General features: G+C 42.0%; 1 protein-coding gene across 4 annotated transcripts in view; it reads right to left on the bottom strand.

Moving 5' to 3' along the window:
* The window catches only part of cog6 (component of oligomeric golgi complex 6), a 99,708-nt gene that overhangs the window by 46,091 nt on the left and 36,052 nt on the right, over positions 1–17,565 (bottom strand). For all 4 annotated transcript variants that reach the window (XR_011669708.1, XM_071358129.1, XM_071358128.1 and 1 more), the window contains 3 exons: positions 13,382–13,576; positions 11,640–11,710; positions 10,373–10,466 (listed from right to left, as the gene is read on the bottom strand). Coding sequence is in view for 3 of the 4 variants with exons in the window: in XM_071358129.1 (XP_071214230.1) it covers positions 10,373–10,466; positions 11,640–11,710; positions 13,382–13,576 (360 nt within the window). In the remaining variant the exon portion in view is untranslated. The remainder of the gene's footprint in view (positions 1–10,372; positions 10,467–11,639; positions 11,711–13,381; positions 13,577–17,565) is intronic.

Genomic DNA, 17,565 nt, shown 5'->3' on the forward strand with positions numbered 1-17,565 from the left:
AGACAGAGACAGAGGTAGAAACAGAGAGACAGAGGTAGAAACAGAGAGACAGAGGTAGAAACAGAGAGACAGAGGTAGAAACAGAGAGACAGAGACAGAGGTAGAAACAGAGAGACAGAATTGAATCAGTCATTAAAAACAACCAAAATCCATTAGATTACCCAATAACCCAACAAGAACTAAATGAAATGCTCAAATCTATTAAATCAAAGAAGGCTTGTGGTCTAGACAACATCAGAAATGAAATGCTGAAAAACAGCACACCTGAGTTGCAAAATGCTGTGCTTAAATTGTTCAACATGGTTTTAACTTCTGGCTGCTTCCCTGATGTCTGGAACCAGGGGCTCATCTCCCCTATCCACAAAAGTGGAGACAAATCAGACCCCAATAATTAGGGGAATTTGTGTAAACAGTAACTTGGGAAAGGTTTTCTGTAGCATTTTGAATTCAAGAATTCAGAGGTGAAATACCTGCTATATGCTGATGACTTGGTATTTCTATCACCAACCAAAGAAGGTCTTCAACAGAACATTAATATTCTAGAGCAATATTGCCATAATTGGGCCCTGGCAGTAAATTTCCCAAAAACTAAAATCATGATTTTCCAAAAACAAAACAGATGTCAGAAACACAAATATAAATTCACCCTGAACAACACCATCATTGAACACACAAAAAATTACACCTACCTTGGTCTGACCATATCTGCATCGGGAAACTTTAATAGGGCAGTGAATGCACTCAAAGAAAAAGCCCGCAGAGCATTGTATGCAATAAAAATGAAATTATTCAAAATCAACATCCCAATTAGAATTTGGACCAAAATATTTGACAGTGTAATCCTACCAATAGCTCTTTATGGAAGTGAGGTTTGGGGGCCACTCAATAAACTGGACTTTAAAATGTGGGACAAACATCCAATTGAAGCCCTACATGCAGAATTCTGTCGGAAAATCCTACAAGTCCAGAGAAATACACCAACTAATGCATGTAGGGCAGAATTGGGCCGCTTTCCAGTAATAATGAAAATACAGAAAAGATCATTAAAATTTTGGCTACATCTAAATTCAAGTCCAAATTCGAGTCTGCAATTTAAAGCACTTCAAACCCAAGAGCTGAGCCCAGAAACGAGCCCTCTCAGTCAGCTGGTGTTGGACCTAACCAACCAAGCTGACACCAGCACTGCTTCAAAAGAAAGAATTCCAATAAACAAAATCATGAACCAATCAAAGGACTCATATATACAACATTGGAAAAACAAAACAAAATCCCAAAGCCGACTAAATTGCTATCTGACCCTAAACAGAGAATATGAATTGGCTGAATATCTCTACTCTGTCAGAGATACGAAGCAGAGACAGATCCTTACCAAGTACAGGCTGAGTGACCAATTGGCAATAGAAACCAGCAGACATAAAAAGACATGGCTACCCAAAGAGGAGCGTGTATGTGGTCACTGCAAGACAGGGGAGGTAGAAACAGAGATGCACTTTCTCCTTTACTGTGATAAATATTCCTCACCAAGAGATTCATTATTCACAGAAATGACTACATTTATTCCAAATTTTAACTTATTAAACCCAGAGGAAAAACTAAAAATACTCATGGGCGAAGGAGCAATGGCTCCTCTTGCAGCCAAATATGTATTTGCCTGCCATAGCCTGAGGGACACTGAATAATAACATCTGCATAGTAAGCAGTAACTTACTTAATATTAGAATTATTATTATTACTGTTATTGTTATTACTGTTATTGTTATTACTATTATTATTGTTGTTTATCATTCCAAATAGTAGTGGTATGGGTGGTAATGGTAATGAGAGCAGTTTAATGATGGTGGTGGTGGTAGTGGTGGTAATGATGATAGTAGTTGTAGTACCGATGTAATGGTGAAGATGACCGTTATTTAGTTATAAGTTAGTTATAGTTTATTTTTTTTATTTTTTTATTACAATGTATATTGTATACATTGTTGCTTCGGCAATATTGACACAATGTTTTTCATGCCAATAAAGCAGCTTGAATTTGAATTTGACAGAGGTAGAAACAGAGAGACAGGGGTAGAAACAGAGAGACAGGGGTAGAAACAGAGAAAGAGAGACAGAGGTAGAAACAGAGAGAGAGAGACAGAGGTAGAAACAGAGAGAGAGAGACAGAGACAGAGGTAGAAACAGAGAGAGAGAGACAGAGACAGAGGTAGAAACAAAGAGACAGAGGTAGAAACAGAGAGAGAGACAGAGGTAGAAACAGAGAGACAGAGGTAGAAACAGAGAGACAGAGACAGAGGTAGAAACAGAGAGACAGAGACAGAGGTAGAAACAGAGAGAGAGAGACAGAGACAGAGGTAGAAACAGAGAGAGAGAGACAGAGACAGAGGTAGAAACAGAGAGAGAGAGACAGAGGTAGAAACAGAGAGACAGAGACAGAGGTAGAAACAGAGACAGAGGTAGAAACAGAGAGACAGAGACAGAGGTAGAAACAGAGAGACAGAGACAGAGGTAGAAACAGAGAGAGAGAGACAGAGACAGAGGTAGAAACAGAGAGAGAGAGACAGAGACAGAGGTAGAAACAGAGAGAGAGAGACAGAGACAGAGGTAGAAACAACGAGACAGAGGTAGAAACAGAGAGAGAGACAGAGGTAGAAACAGAGACAGAGGTAGAAACAGAGAGAGAGAGAGAGATATATATAGAGAGAGAGATAAATATATATATATATTTTGTGTATATATATACATATATATTTTATTTAAATTTTTCGATATGTATACTTTGACAATGTAAGTAATAATAACTTGCCATGTCAATAAAGTCAATTGAATTGAATTGAATTGAATTGAGAGAGAGGTAGAAACAGAGAGAGAGAGACAGAGAGAGACACACGGGACAAACACCTGCAGGTGACAGCATTCCCTCCCTCATATGCCTGAAAACTGAAGAAAATGGCATCTCTGGCATCTTCCCCAATATTTGGAACCAAGGACGGATCACCCCAATCCACAAAGTGGAGACAAATTTGACCCCAATAACTACAGTGGGATATGTGTCAACAGCAACCTTGGGAAAATCCTCTGCATTATCATTAACAGCAGACTCGTACATTTCCTCAGTGAAAACAATGTACTGAGCAAATGTCAAATTGGGATTTTACCAAATTACCGTACGACAGACCACGTATTCACCCTACACACCCTAATTGACAAACAATCAAACCAAAACAAAGGCAAAGTCTTCTCATGCTTTGTTGACTTCAAAAAAGCTTTTGACTCAATTTGGCATGAGGGTCTGCTATACAAATGAATGGAAAGTGTTGATGGGGGGAAAACATACGACATTATAAAATCCATGTACACAAACAAACAAGTGTGCAGTTAAAATAGGCAAAAAACACACATTTCTTCCCACAGGGCCGTGTGGTGAGACAGGGATGCAGCCCCACCCTCTTCAACATATATATCAACGAATTGGCGAGGGCACTAGAGCAGTCTGCAGCACCCGGCCTCACCCTACTAGAATCTGATGTCAAATGTCTCCTGTTTGCTGATGATCTGGTGCTTCTGTCCCCAACCAAGGAGGGCCTACAGCAGCACCTAGATCTTCTGCACAGGTTCTGTCAGACCTGGGCCCTGACAGCAAATCTCAGTAAGACCAAAATAATGGTGTTCCAAAAAAGGTCCAGTTGCCAGGACAACAAATACAAATTAAATCTAGACACCGTTGCCCTACAGCACACAAAAAATGATATATACCTCGGGCTAAACATCAGCGCCACAGGTAACTTCCACAAAGCTGTGAACGATCTGAGAGACAAGGCAAGAAGGGCCTTCTATGCAATCAAAAGAAACATCAAATTTGACATACCAAATAGGATCTACATTACTGTTATATATTACTGTTATATATTACTGGTATATATTACTGGTATATATTGCTGTTATATATTACTGTTATATATGACTGCTGCTATATGACATATATTACTGTTATATATTACTGTTATATATTACTGGTATATATTGCTGTTATATATTACTGTTATATATGACTGCTGCTATATGACATATATTACTGTTATATATTACTGTTATATATTACTGTTGCTATATTACTGTTGCTATATTACTGTTATATATTACTGTTATATATTACTGCTGCTATATTACTGTTATATATTACTGTTGCTATACGACTGTTACTATAGTAGTGTTACTATAGTAGTGTTACTATAGTAGTGTTATATATTACTGTTACTATAGCAGTGTTATATATTACTGTTACTATAGTAGTGTTATATATTACTGTTACTATAGTAGTGTTATATATTACTGTTATATATTACTGTTACTATAGTAGTGTTACTATAGTAGTGTTATATATTACTGTTACTATAGTAGTGTTACTATAGTAGTGTTATATATTACTGTTACTATAGTAGTGTTATATATTAGTGTTACTATAGTAGTGTTATATATTACTGTTACTATAGTAGTGTTATATATTACTGTTACTATAGTAGTGTTATATATTACTGTTATATATTACTGTTACTATAGTAGTGTTACTATAGTAGTGTTACTATAGTAGTGTTGCTATACGACTGTTACTATAGTAGTGTTATATATTACTGTTACTATAGTAGTGTTATATATTACTGTTATATATTACTGTTATATATTACTGTTATATATTACTGTTACTATAGTAGTGTTATATATTACTGTTATATATTACTGTTATATATTACTGTTATATATTACTGTTACTATAGTAGTGTTATACATTACTGTTATATATTACTGGTATATATTACTGGTATATATTGCTGTTATATATTACTGTTATATATGACTGCTGCTATATGACATATATTACTGTTATATATTACTGTTGCTATACGACTGTTACTATAGTAGTGTTACTATAGTAGTGTTACTATAGCAGTGTTATATATTACTGTTACTATAGTAGTGTTACTATAGTAGTGTTATATATTACTGTTACTATAGTAGTGTTATATATTACTGTTACTATAGTAGTGTTATATATTACTGTTACTATAGTAGTGTTATATATTACTGTTACTATAGTAGTGTTATATATTACTGTTACTATAGTAGTGTTATATATTACTGTTACTATAGTAGTGTTATATATTACTGTTATATATTAGTGTTACTATAGTAGTGTTATATATTAGTGTTACTATAGTACCGCTGCTCTGTGTTGCTATGTGCCAACCAGGGGAATAGGGATGAGAGACAGACAAAACACAACACACCTGTGAGAAGACCACAAGACAGTGTGTGTGTGTGTGCGTGTGCGTGTGTGTGTGTGTGTGTGCGTGTGTGCGTGTGTTTTGGAGCTGGAGGTCAAGGTAGACCGACAGACAACACTGTCCATGTGTCTGTCTATCTAAGAAGAGGTGTGTTAATGTTATGGCTTGTTAGGGGGGAAGACAACCCTGTCAGACTAAACAGTAGCTAAACATTGTTGCTGCCAGTCAGGGAGGGGGACAGGAGGGGGTGTATAACAGGAACACCAGTCAACCACCCCCACATCCCCTGGCCTTGGCTGAGGAACGTGGGAGAGCCAGAGAGAGGGAAGGAGGGACAAAAAGGGAGGACAGAGGATACAGGGATAAACAGAAGGGAGTGAGGGAGTGAAGGCAGGAAGGACAGAGGATAAGGAGAGGAAGGGAGGCGTGACCGTCAGTAAGAAAACATGTTATAACAATGTATATAAACAAAGGATATATGCATGTCTACGGTTGGACCAGGAGGCTAACATGAGTCAGGAACCCCTGGTTTACTGTTAACAGTCAGTCTAACCTCTCTCTGTTGTAATGTTATCTCTGGTTTACTGTTAACAGTCAGACTAACCTCTCTGCTGTAATGACTATCTCTGGTTTACTGTTAACAGTCAGACTAACCTCTCTGTTGTAATGACTATCTCTGGTTTACTGTTAACAGTCAGACTAACCTCTCTCTGCTGTAATGACTATCTCTGGTTTACTGTTAACAGTCAGACTAACCTCTCTGTTGTAATGACTATCTCTGGTTTACTGTTAACAGTCAGACTAACCCTTCTCTGTTGTAATGATTATCTCTGGTTTACTGCTAACAGTCAGACTAACCTCTCTGTTGTAATGATTATCTCTGGTTTACTGTTAACAGTCAGACTAACCTCTTTGTTGTAATGACTATCTCTGGTTTACTGTTAACAGTCAGACTAACCTCTCTGCTGTAATGACTATCTCTGGTTTACTGTTAACAGGCAGACTAACCTCTCTGTTGTAATGACTATCTCTGGTTTACTGTTAACAGTCAGACTAACCTCTCTGTTGTAATGACTATCTCTGGTTTACTGTTAACAGTCAGACTAACCTCTCTGTTGTAATGATTATCTCTGGTTTACTCTGAGAAGCTGAACAGCATACATACAGGACCATTATGGGAAAAGTGTGCCCCCATGTGGACCTGACAGAGAACTGGATCTTCAGTGGTCGTCAATAAGCTGGTGGTGATGGTGAGAAGAGGAGAAGAGAGGTTTTACCCCCCCCACCAAAAAGAAGAAAATAAGACCACGAGGTAACGCATTTTGGGATGGAAGTCAATGAGTGTCTAATTTGGTCAACAAAAAATGTAATTTCTTATTTTCTACGTGTGGCTTATTTGATCAAATAGAAGTTTAGTAATGGTTAGTTAGGTTGTTACGAATGCACTGATATAAGTGGACTTAACGTGGCATTTCGGCAACTTGGGGAGGGAGGGAGGGAGGGAGGGAGGGAGGGAGGGAGGGAGGGAGGGAGGGAGGGAGGGAGGGAGGGAGGGAGGGAGGGAGGGAGGGAGGGAGGGAGGGAGGGAGGGAGGGAGGGAGGGTATATAGGCCTGGGGATGTCGTATTGTTGTTAAGGTCTTTATGTTCTCAAATTTGAAAATCTACAAATAAAGTATATATTTAATTTTTTATTTAACCAGGAAAAGCCCCATTGAGATCCAGAGTCTCTTTTTCAAGGGAGACCTGGCCAAGAAGGCAGCAACAATCAATACATTACAGAATTAAAACATAGAACAATACAACATGATCCAGCATAAAGCATCTACACTCCTCTGTAACAGAGTCTCCCATCAATACTTCACATTCATTCAGGGGCACTAACATATCTAGATGAAGCATAGATTGTAGGAGGGAGTTTACCTGCTGGTGGTGAAGGAGACCAGACTACAGAGGTAAAGAGGGAGTTTACCTGCTGGTGGTGAAGGAGACCAGACTACAGAGGTAAAGAGGGAGTTTACCTGCTGGTGGTGAAGGAGACCAGACTACAGAGGTAAAGAGGGAGTTTACCTGCTGGTGGTGAAGGAGACCAGACTACAGAGGTAAAGAGGGAGTTTACCTGCTGGTGGTGAAGGAGACCAGACTACAGAGGTGAAGAGGGAGTTTACCCAAAAGGGCTTTGTAGATGAACACGTACAAATGTACATTTCTGCGCATATAAACCTTCCGTTTGGTACAAGGTGCAATGGTGGGGGAGTGACTTGGCATTTGTAACAAAGCACAAGGATGCATGATAAACAGAGTCCAGTCTCTGTAAGACAGAGGAGGCTGCATGATAAACAGAGTCTCTGTAAGACAGAGGAGGCTGCATGATAAACAGAGTCCAGTCTCTGTAAGACAGAGGAGGCTGCATGATAACCAGAGTCCAGTCTCTGTAAGACAGAGGAGGCTGCATGATAAACAGAGTCTCTGTAAGACAGAGGAGGCTGCATGATAAACAGAGTCCAGTCTCTGTAAGACAGAGGAGGCTGCATGATAAACAGAGTCCAGTCTCTGTAAGACAGAGGAGGCTGCATGATAAACAGAGTCCAGTCTCTGTAAGACAGAGGAGGCTGTATGATAAACAGAGTCCAGTCTCTGTAAGACAGAGGAGGCTGCATGATAACCAGAGTCCAGTCTCTGTAAGACAGAGGAGGCTGCATGATAAACAGAGTCCAGTCTCTGTAAGACAGAGGAGGCTGCATGATAAACAGAGTCCAGTCTCTGTAAGACAGAGGAGGCTGCATGATAAACAGAGTCCAGTCTCTGTAAGACAGAGGAGGCTGTATGATAAACAGAGTCCAGTCTCTGTAAGACAGAGGAGGCTGCATGATAACCAGAGTCCAGTCTCTGTAAGACAGAGGAGGCTGCATGATAAACAGAGTCCAGTCTCTGTAAGACAGAGGAGGCTGTATGATAAACAGAGTCCAGTCTCTGTAAGACAGAGGAGGCTGCATGATAAACAGAGTCCAGTCTCTGTAAGACAGAGGAGGCTGTATGATAAACAGAGTCCAGTCTCTGTAAGACAGAGGAGGCTGCATGATAAACAGAGTCCAGTCTCTGTAAGACAGAGGAGGCTGCATGATAAACAGAGTCCAGTCTCTGTCTTACAGAGGAGGCTGTATGATAAACAGAGTCCAGTCTCTGTAAGACGGAGGAGGCTGCATGATAAACAGAGTCCAGTCTCTGTGAGACAGAGGAGGCTGCATGATAAACAGAGTCCAGTCTCTGTCTTACAGAGGAGGCTGTATGATAAACAGAGTCCAGTCTCTGTAAGACGGAGGAGGCTGCATGATAAACAGAGTCCAGTCTCTGTAAGACAGAGGAGGCTGCATGATAAACAGAGTCCAGTCTCTGTAAGACAGAGGAGGCTACATGATAAACAGAGTCTCTATAAGACAGAGGAGGCTGCATGATAAACAGAGTCCAGTCTCTGTAAGACAGAGGAGGCTGCATGATAAACAGAGTCCAGTCTCTGTAAGACAGAGGAGGCTGCATGATAAATAGAGTCCAGTCTCTGTTAGACAGAGGAGGCTGCATGATAAACAGAGTCCAGTCTCTGTAAGACAGAGGAGGCTGCATGATAAACAGAGTCTCTGTAAAACAGAGGAGGCTGCATGATAAACAGAGTCCAGTCTCTGTAAGACAGAGGAGGCTGCATGATAAACAGAGTCCAGTCTCTGTAAGACAGAGGAGGCTGCATGATAAACAGAGTCCAGTCTCTGTAAGACGGAGGAGGCTGCATGATAAACAGAGTCCAGTCTCTGTAAGACGGAGGAGGCTGCATGATAAACAGAGTCCAGTCTCTGTAAGACGGAGGAGGCTGTATGATAAACAGAGTCCAGTCTCTGTAAGACAGAGGAGGCTGCATGATAAACAGAGTCCAGTCTCTGTAAGACGGAGGAGGCTGCATGATAAACAGAGTCCAGTCTCTGTAAGACAGAGGAGGCTGCATGATAAACAGAGTCCAGTCTCTGTTAGACAGAGGAGGCTGCATGATAAACAGAGTCCAGTCTCTGTAAGACGGAGGAGGCTGCATGATAAACAGAGTCCAGTCTCTGTAAGACAGAGGAGGCTGCATGATAAACAGAGTCCAGTCTCTGTTAGACAGAGGAGGCTGCATGATAAACAGAGTCCAGTCTCTGTAAGACGGAGGAGGCTGCATGATAAACAGAGTCCAGTCTCTGTAAGACAGAGGAGGCTGCATGATAAACAGAGTCCAGTCTCTGTAAGACAGAGGAGGATGTATGTATATTCAACAAGTCACCATAATCAATTACAGAGAGAAAAGTAGCCTGAACAAGCTTCTTTCTAGCCATAAGCAGGAAGCCTTATTACGAAAATAAAAACACAATTTCAATTGAAGTTTTGTCACAAGATTATCCACATGAACTTTAAAGGACAACTTGTCATCCAACCAAATACCTGGGTATTTGTAGGATGACACTTTTCCAATGGATAAGCCACCCGATGTGACAATGCTAACGTTCACTGGCAGAGTTCTAGCTCTGGTAAAGGTCATGCATTTAGTTGTTTCTACATTCAAGACCAGTTTGAGACCATAAAGGGAGGCCTGCAGTGACTGAAAAGCAGTGTGGAGCTCATCAACAGCCTGAACCAGAGAAGGAGCACATGAATATATGACTGGATCATCTGCATATAGATGTAACTTTGCTGGTTGCATCCCGTTTCCCAGATCATTAATACACATTGAGAACAACACTGGAGCTATAACGGAACCCTGGGGGACACCTCTATTCATCTCTAGACAGCTAGACTTGTGATTGTCAGTATATAACACATTGTGTTCTGTCAGAAAGATTAGTTCCTAAACCAATTTACTGTCCCTTCACTGAGGCCAATGTTACTGAGTCTAGGATAGCAACAATTCATGGTCAACTGAATCAAAGGCCTTTGATAAATATACAAACAGAGCAGCACAATGTTGCTTTTTATCAAGTGCATTAATGATTTCATATATTTCATATATATATTCATATATATATATATAATATAATATATATAATATATATATATAAAAAAGGTGCGTGTGGTGCTTACTTGTAGAGAACAGGGCGGTCCTGCAAGGCCTCCATAGCCTGACTAAGCACTGGACTGATGTCACAGGACTCCTGGGTCAGACCACGGCACTCATCTAGAGAGAGAGACAGATACGGAGAGAGAGAGAGAGAGAGAGAGAGAGAGAGAGAGAGAGAGAGAGAGAGAGAGAGAGAGAGAGAGAGAGAGAGAGAGAGAGAGAGAGAGAGAGAGAGAGAGAGAGAGAGAGAGAGACAGACAGACAGACAGACAGACAGACAGACAGACAGACAGACAGACAGACAGACAGACAGACAGACAGACAGACAGACAGACAGAGAGAGAGAGAGAGAGAAAGAGACAGACAGAGAGACAGACGGGAGACTAAGTCAACATGTTAGCATCGATGTCAACGGGAGACTAAGTCAACATGTTAGCATCGATGTCAACGGGAGACTAAGTCAACATGTTAGCATCGATGTCAACGGGAGACTAAGTGAACACGTTAGCATCGATGTCAACGGGAGACTAAGTGAACACGTTAGCATCGATGTCAACGGGAGACTAAGTCAACACGTTAGCATCGATGTCAATGGGAGACTAAGTCAACACGTTAGCATCGATGTCAACGGGAGACTAAGTCAACACGTTAGCATCGATGTCAATGGGAGACTAAGTCAACACGTTAGCATCGATGTCAACGGGAGACTAAGTCAACACGTTAGCATCGATGTCAACGGGAGACTAAGACAACACGTTAGCATCGATGTCAACGGGAGACTAAGTCAACACGTTAGCATCGATGTCAACGGGAGACTAAGTCAATACGTTAGCATCGATGTCAACGGGAGACTAAGACAACACGTTAGCATCAATGTCAATGGGAGACTAAGTCAACACGTTAGCATCGATGTCAATGGGAGACTAAGTGAACACGTTAGCATCGATGTCAACGGGAGACTAACTGAACACGTTAGCATCGATGTCAACCGGAGACTAAGTCAACACGTTAGCATCGATGTCAACGGGAGACTAAGTCAACACGTTAGCATCGATGTCAACGGGAGACTAAGTGAACATGTTAGCATCGATGTCAACGGGAGACTAAGTCAACACGTTAGCATCGATGTCAACGGGAGACTAAGTGAACACGTTAGCATCGATGTCAACGGGAGACTAAGTGAACACGTTAGTCTCCCGTTGACATCGATGCTAAGTCAACACGTTAGCATTTGGTTAGAATTCAGTCCATGTACCCAGTCGGTGTATGAATAAAAGGATGAATGCTCACTCTGTGTCCAGCGGTAGAGCTGTTCGTAGGACGTCTCCTGTAACACAGCCATCTGCTCCATGATGTCCAGCCTGGATGGGAGACACATTTAACAACTGGAATAACAAAAGGCATAGTACCATTGAGTTTCACACACGGTGCGCATTCGGGAAACTATTCAGACCCCTTGACTTTTTCCACATTTTGTTACGTTACAGATTTATTCTAAAATGGATTAAATAAATAAAAAAAATCCTCAGCAATCTACACACAATACCCAAAATGACAACGCAAAAATTGGTTTCGACATTTTTGCTAATTTATTCAAAGTAAAAAACAGAAATACCTTCTTTACATAAGTATTCAGACCCTTTGTTATGAGACTCAAAATTGAGCTCAGGTGCATCCTGTTTCCATTGATCATCCTTGAGATGTTCTACAACTTGATTGGAGTTCACCTGTGGTAAATTCAATTGATTGGACACGATTCGGAAAGGCACACACCGTTGACAGCGCATGTCAGAGCAAAAACCAAGCCGTGAGGTCGAAGGAATTGTCCGTAGAGCTCCGAGACAGGATTGTGTCAAGGCACAGTACTGGGGAAGGGTACCAAAAAGTTTTTCAGCATTGAAGGTCCCCAAGAACACAGTGGCCTCCATCATTCTTAAATGGAAGAAGTTTGGAACCACCAAGACTCTTCCTAGAACTGGCCGCCTGGTCAAACTGAGCAATCGGGTGAGAAGGACCTTGGTCAGGGAGGTGACCAAGAACCTGATGGTCACTGACAGAGCTCCAGTGTTCCTCTGTGGAGATGGGAGAACCTTCCAGAAGGACAACCATCTCTGCAGCACTCCACCAAATCAGGCCTTCAAGGTAGAGTGGCCAGACAGAAGCCACTCCTCAGTTAAAGGCACATGACACACCACTTGGAGTTTGCCAAAAGGCACCTAAAGACTCTCAGACCATGAGAAACAAGATTCTCTGGTCTGATGAAACCAATATTGAACTCTTTGACCTGAATGCCAAGCGTCACGTCTGGAGGAAACCTGCCACCATCCCTACGGTGAAGCATGGTGGTAGCATCATGCTGTGGGGATGTTATTCAGCGACAGGGACAGGGAGACTAGTCAGGAGGCAGAGATGCAAAGATGAACGGAGCAAGTACAGAGAGATCCTTGATGAAAACCTGTTCCAGAGCGCACAGAACCTCAGACTGGGGGGGAAGGTTCACCTTCCAACAGGACAACGACCCTAAGCACACAACCAAGACAACGCAGGAGTGGCTTTGGGACAAGTCTCTGAATGTCCTTGAGTAGCCCAGCCAGAGCCCGGACTTGAACCCGATCGAACATCTCTGGAGAGACCTGAAAATAGCTGTGCAGCGACGCTCCCCATCCAACCTGACAGAGCTTGAGAGGATCAGCAGAGAAGAATGGGAGAAACTCCCCAAATACAGGTGTGCCAAGCTTGTAGCGTCATACCCAAGAAGACTCGATGTTGTAATCGCTGCTAAAGGTGCTTCAACAAAGTACTGAGTAAAGAGTCTGAATACTTACGTAAATATGATATTTCAGTTATCAAATGATCAAACATTTCTAAAAACCTGTTTTTGCTTTGTCATTATGGGATGGTGTGCGTAGACTGAGGTATAAAAAAACAACAATTGAATCAATTTTATAATTGTGCTGTAACGTAATAAAATGTGGAAAAAGTCAAGGGGTCTGAATACTTTCTGAAGGCACTGTAAATACAGTTTGTCTCACCCTGCAGTCTGCTGGTTGGTCCTCAGGAGAATCCTGACGTCTTCATGGATGTTCTTCACTCTGCTCAGAGCCTTGAAGAAGCCCTCCGTGACGGGCGCGTCTCTTGCCCCTCGTAGTGTGTCCATCTCTTCAGAGGACAGCTGGAACTTAGACAGGAAGGCCTGAGCAACCTGGGATCGCACCTCCAGACGATGACTGTGAGGAGATAACAACAATTTTAGACTTAGTAAAAGAGGGTGTTGTGTGCAGGCTTTAGTTTCAGCCCAGCCTTAACACATCTGGTTCCAATGGGCTAATCAGGGGGGGGGGGGGCCTTGATGATCACAGTTGATTAGTTCTGTCTGGACAAAAGCCTGCACACACTCTGGAATCACGGAAACAAAGAAAGAAAGAGAAGGAGTCAGTGTGACCAAGGAGGTGTAATGTTTCAAACTAACACTAGGTGGCAGTCACGCTCCTTTAATAGCAGCACAACCTTTGACACTGGCTGAATTACAGTCGCTGGAGGTGAAACAGTGACTGAGACGGAGCACAACATTCAGGACAAAAGAAAGGAATAATGGGGGTAGAGAAAGAGCAACACGATACAGAGAACCACGTTTCTGGCCAAGTCTGGGCAACTATCAGCAACGACAAAAAGAGCAGGTCCATCCCCTTTACCAGACTGCGTTTCAATGGATCCCTAGTGCACTACTTTCGACCAGAGAACATAGGGTTCTGGTCAAAAGTAGTGCACTATGTAGGGAATGGGGTGCCATTTGGGACACTAGGTATCCCTGTGGCTTCCTCTATCCAGTTCCCTCTCTCGTTCTTCCGCTATCCCGTTCCCTCTCTCGTTCTTCCTCTATCCCGTTCCCTCTCTCGTTATTCCTCTATCCCGTTCCCTCTCTCGTTATTCCTCTATCCCGTTCCCTCTCTCGTTCTTCCGCTATCCCGTTCCCTCTCTCGTTCTTCCTCTATCCCGTTCCCTCTCTCGTTATTCCTCTATCCCGTTCCCTCTCTCGTTCTTCCGCTATCCCGTTCCCTCTCTCGTTCTTCCGCTATCCCGTTCCCTCCCTCGTTCTTCCTCTATCCCGTTCCCTCTCTCGTTCTTCCGCTATCCCGTTCCCTCTCTCGTTCTTCCGCTATCCCGTTCCCTCTCTCGTTCTTCCTCTATCCCGTTCCCTCTCTCGTTCTTCCTCTATCCCGTTCCCTCCCTCGTTCTTCCTCTATCCCGTTCCCTCTCTCCTTCTTCCTCTATCCCGTTCCCTCTCTCGTTCTTCCGCTATCCCGTTCCCTCTCTCGTTCTTCCGCTATCCCGTTCCCTCTCTCGCTCTTCCTCTATCCCGTTCCCTCTCTCGTTCTTCCGCTATCCCGTTCCCTCTATCGTTCTTCCTCTATCCCGTTCCCTCCCTCGTTCTTCCTCTATCCCGTTCCCTCTCTCCTTCTTCCTCTATCCCGTTCCCTCTCTCCTTCTTCCTCTATCCCGTTCCCTCTCTCCTTCTTCCTCTATCCCGTTCCCTCTCTCATTCTTCCGCTATCCCGTTCCCTCTCTCATTCTTCCGCTATCCCGTTCCCTCCCTGTTTCTCTCACTCGCACTGAAACGCTACCCAGCTCTACAAATCCTAATCACCACTAGGTTCAGCCACAGCGTGGACCGTACAACGTTATAACAGAGAAATTATAATTCCCTTGTGATTGTGTCTGCTTCCTTTTCCCTTAATAGCACGTTTCACAACCAGAAAACAACTTTCTCTGTGTCCCTGTTGTCTTCTAGACGATAGTTTAGTTATTCACTATGAGTATTTATGTTTTATTTAACCTTTATTTAACCTTTATTTAACCTTTATTTAACCTTTATTTAACTAGGCAAGTCAGTAAAGAACAAATTCTTATTTACAATGACGGCCCTACCGGGGAACAGTGGGTTACCTGCCTTCTTCAGGGGCAGAACGACAGATTTGTACCTTGTCAGCTCGGGGATTCGAACCGGCAACCTTTCGGTTACTGGTCCAACGCTCTAACCACTAGGCTACCCTGTCACACTGATGTTATGTTTATATCTGAAAAAATAAAACCCGTAGGCCTATATTAGTCAACCAAATGTTGAAATATTCCAAAGCTATTTAATATCTAAATATTGCTGGAGGGGTTTTCCCCAAAGGAACTGGAAAGTATGATGTAATATCCTGCAGCAGAGTAAGTTAGAGGGGAAATAACTTCACCAGATGAGTTGCATTTTGAATTCAGGAGAAAAGTCTGGAACCATTCTATGGAAACCAATATCTAAGGTACCAATATCTCTCTAATAAAATCATCTGGGTCTATATCTCTATACTGTTACATCATCTGGGTCTATATCTCTCTAATAACATCATCTAGGTCTATATCTCTCTAAAGTCACATCATCTGGGTCTATATCTCTATAATGTTACATCATCTGGGTCTATATCACTATAATAACATCATCTAGGTCTATATCTCTCTAATGTTACATCATCTGGGTCTATATCTCTATAATAACATCATCTAGGTCTATATCTCTCTAATGTTACATCATCTGGGTCTATATCTCTATAATGTTACATCATCTGGGTCTATATCACTATAATAACATCATCTGGGTCTATATCTCTATAATAACATCATCTAGGTCTATATCTCTCTAATGTTACATCATCTGGGTCTATATCTCTATAATGTTACATCATCTGGGTCTATATCACTATAATAACATCATCTAGGTCTATATCTCTATAATAACATCATCTAGGTCTATATCTCTCTAATGTTACATCATCTGGGTCTATATCTCTATAATAACATCATCTAGGTCTATATCTCTCTAATGTTACATCATCTGGGTCTATATCTCTATAATAACATCATCTAGGTCTATATCTCTCTAATGTTACATCATCTGGGTCTATATCTCTATAATAACATCATCTGGGTCTATATCTCTATAATAACATCATCTAGGTCTATATCTCTATAATAAGATCATCTGGGTCTATATCTCTCTAATGTTACATCATCTGGGTCTATATCTCTATAATAACATCATCTGGGTCTATATCTCTATAATAAGATCATCTGGGTCTATATCTCTATAATGTTACATCATCTGGGTCTATATCACTATAATAACATCATCTGGGTCTATATCTCTCTAATGTTACATCATCTGGGTCTATATCTCTATAATAACATCATCTGGGTCTATATCTCTATAATAACATCATCTAGGTCTATATCTCTCTAATGTTACATCATCTGGGTCTATATCTCTCTAATGTTACATCATCTAGGTCTATATCTCTCTAATGTTACATCATCTGGGTCTATATCTCTCTAATGTTACATCATCTGGGTCTATATCTCTATAATAACATCATCTGGGTCTATATCTCTATAATAACATCATCTAGGTCTATATCTCTATAATAACATCATCTGGGTCTATATCACTATAATAACATCATCTGGGTCTATATCTCTATAATAACATCATCTAGGTCTATATCTCTCTAATGTTACATCATCTGGGTCTATATCTCTATACTGTTACATCATCTGGGTCTATATCTCTATAATGTTACATCATCTAGGTCTATATCTATTATATATATATATATTGACGGAGCTGCTCTTCCTCCCGGGGAAGGACTGCCCGTTCCATGATCTCGCCATCACGGTTGACAACTCCATTGTGTCCTCCTCCCAGAGCGCTAAGAACCTTGGCGTGATCCTGGACAACACCCTGTCGTTCTCAACTAACATCAAGGCGGTGACCCGTTCCTGTAGGTTCATGCTCTACAACATCCGCAGAGTACGACCCTGCCTCACACAGGAAGCGGCGCAGGTCCTAATCCAGGCACTTGTCATCTCCCGTCTGGATTACTGCAACTCGCTGTTGGCTGGGCTCCCTGCCTGTGCCATTAAACCCCTACAACTCATCCAGAACGCCGCAGCCCGTCTGGTGTTCAACCTTCCCAAGTTCTCTCACGTCACCCCGCTCCTCCGCTCTCTTCACTGGCTTCCAGTTGAAGCTCGCATCCGCTACAAGACCATGGTGCTTGCCTACGGAGCTGTGAGGGGAACGGCACCTCAGTACCTCCAGGCTCTGATCAGGCCCTACACCCAAACAAGGGCACTGCGTTCATCCACCTCTGGCCTGCTCGCCTCCCTACCACTGAGGAAG

Source organism: Salvelinus alpinus, chromosome 21 (genome assembly GCF_045679555.1).
Source record: "Salvelinus alpinus chromosome 21, SLU_Salpinus.1, whole genome shotgun sequence".
In the NCBI taxonomy this organism is placed as follows: Eukaryota; Metazoa; Chordata; class Actinopteri; order Salmoniformes; family Salmonidae; genus Salvelinus; species Salvelinus alpinus.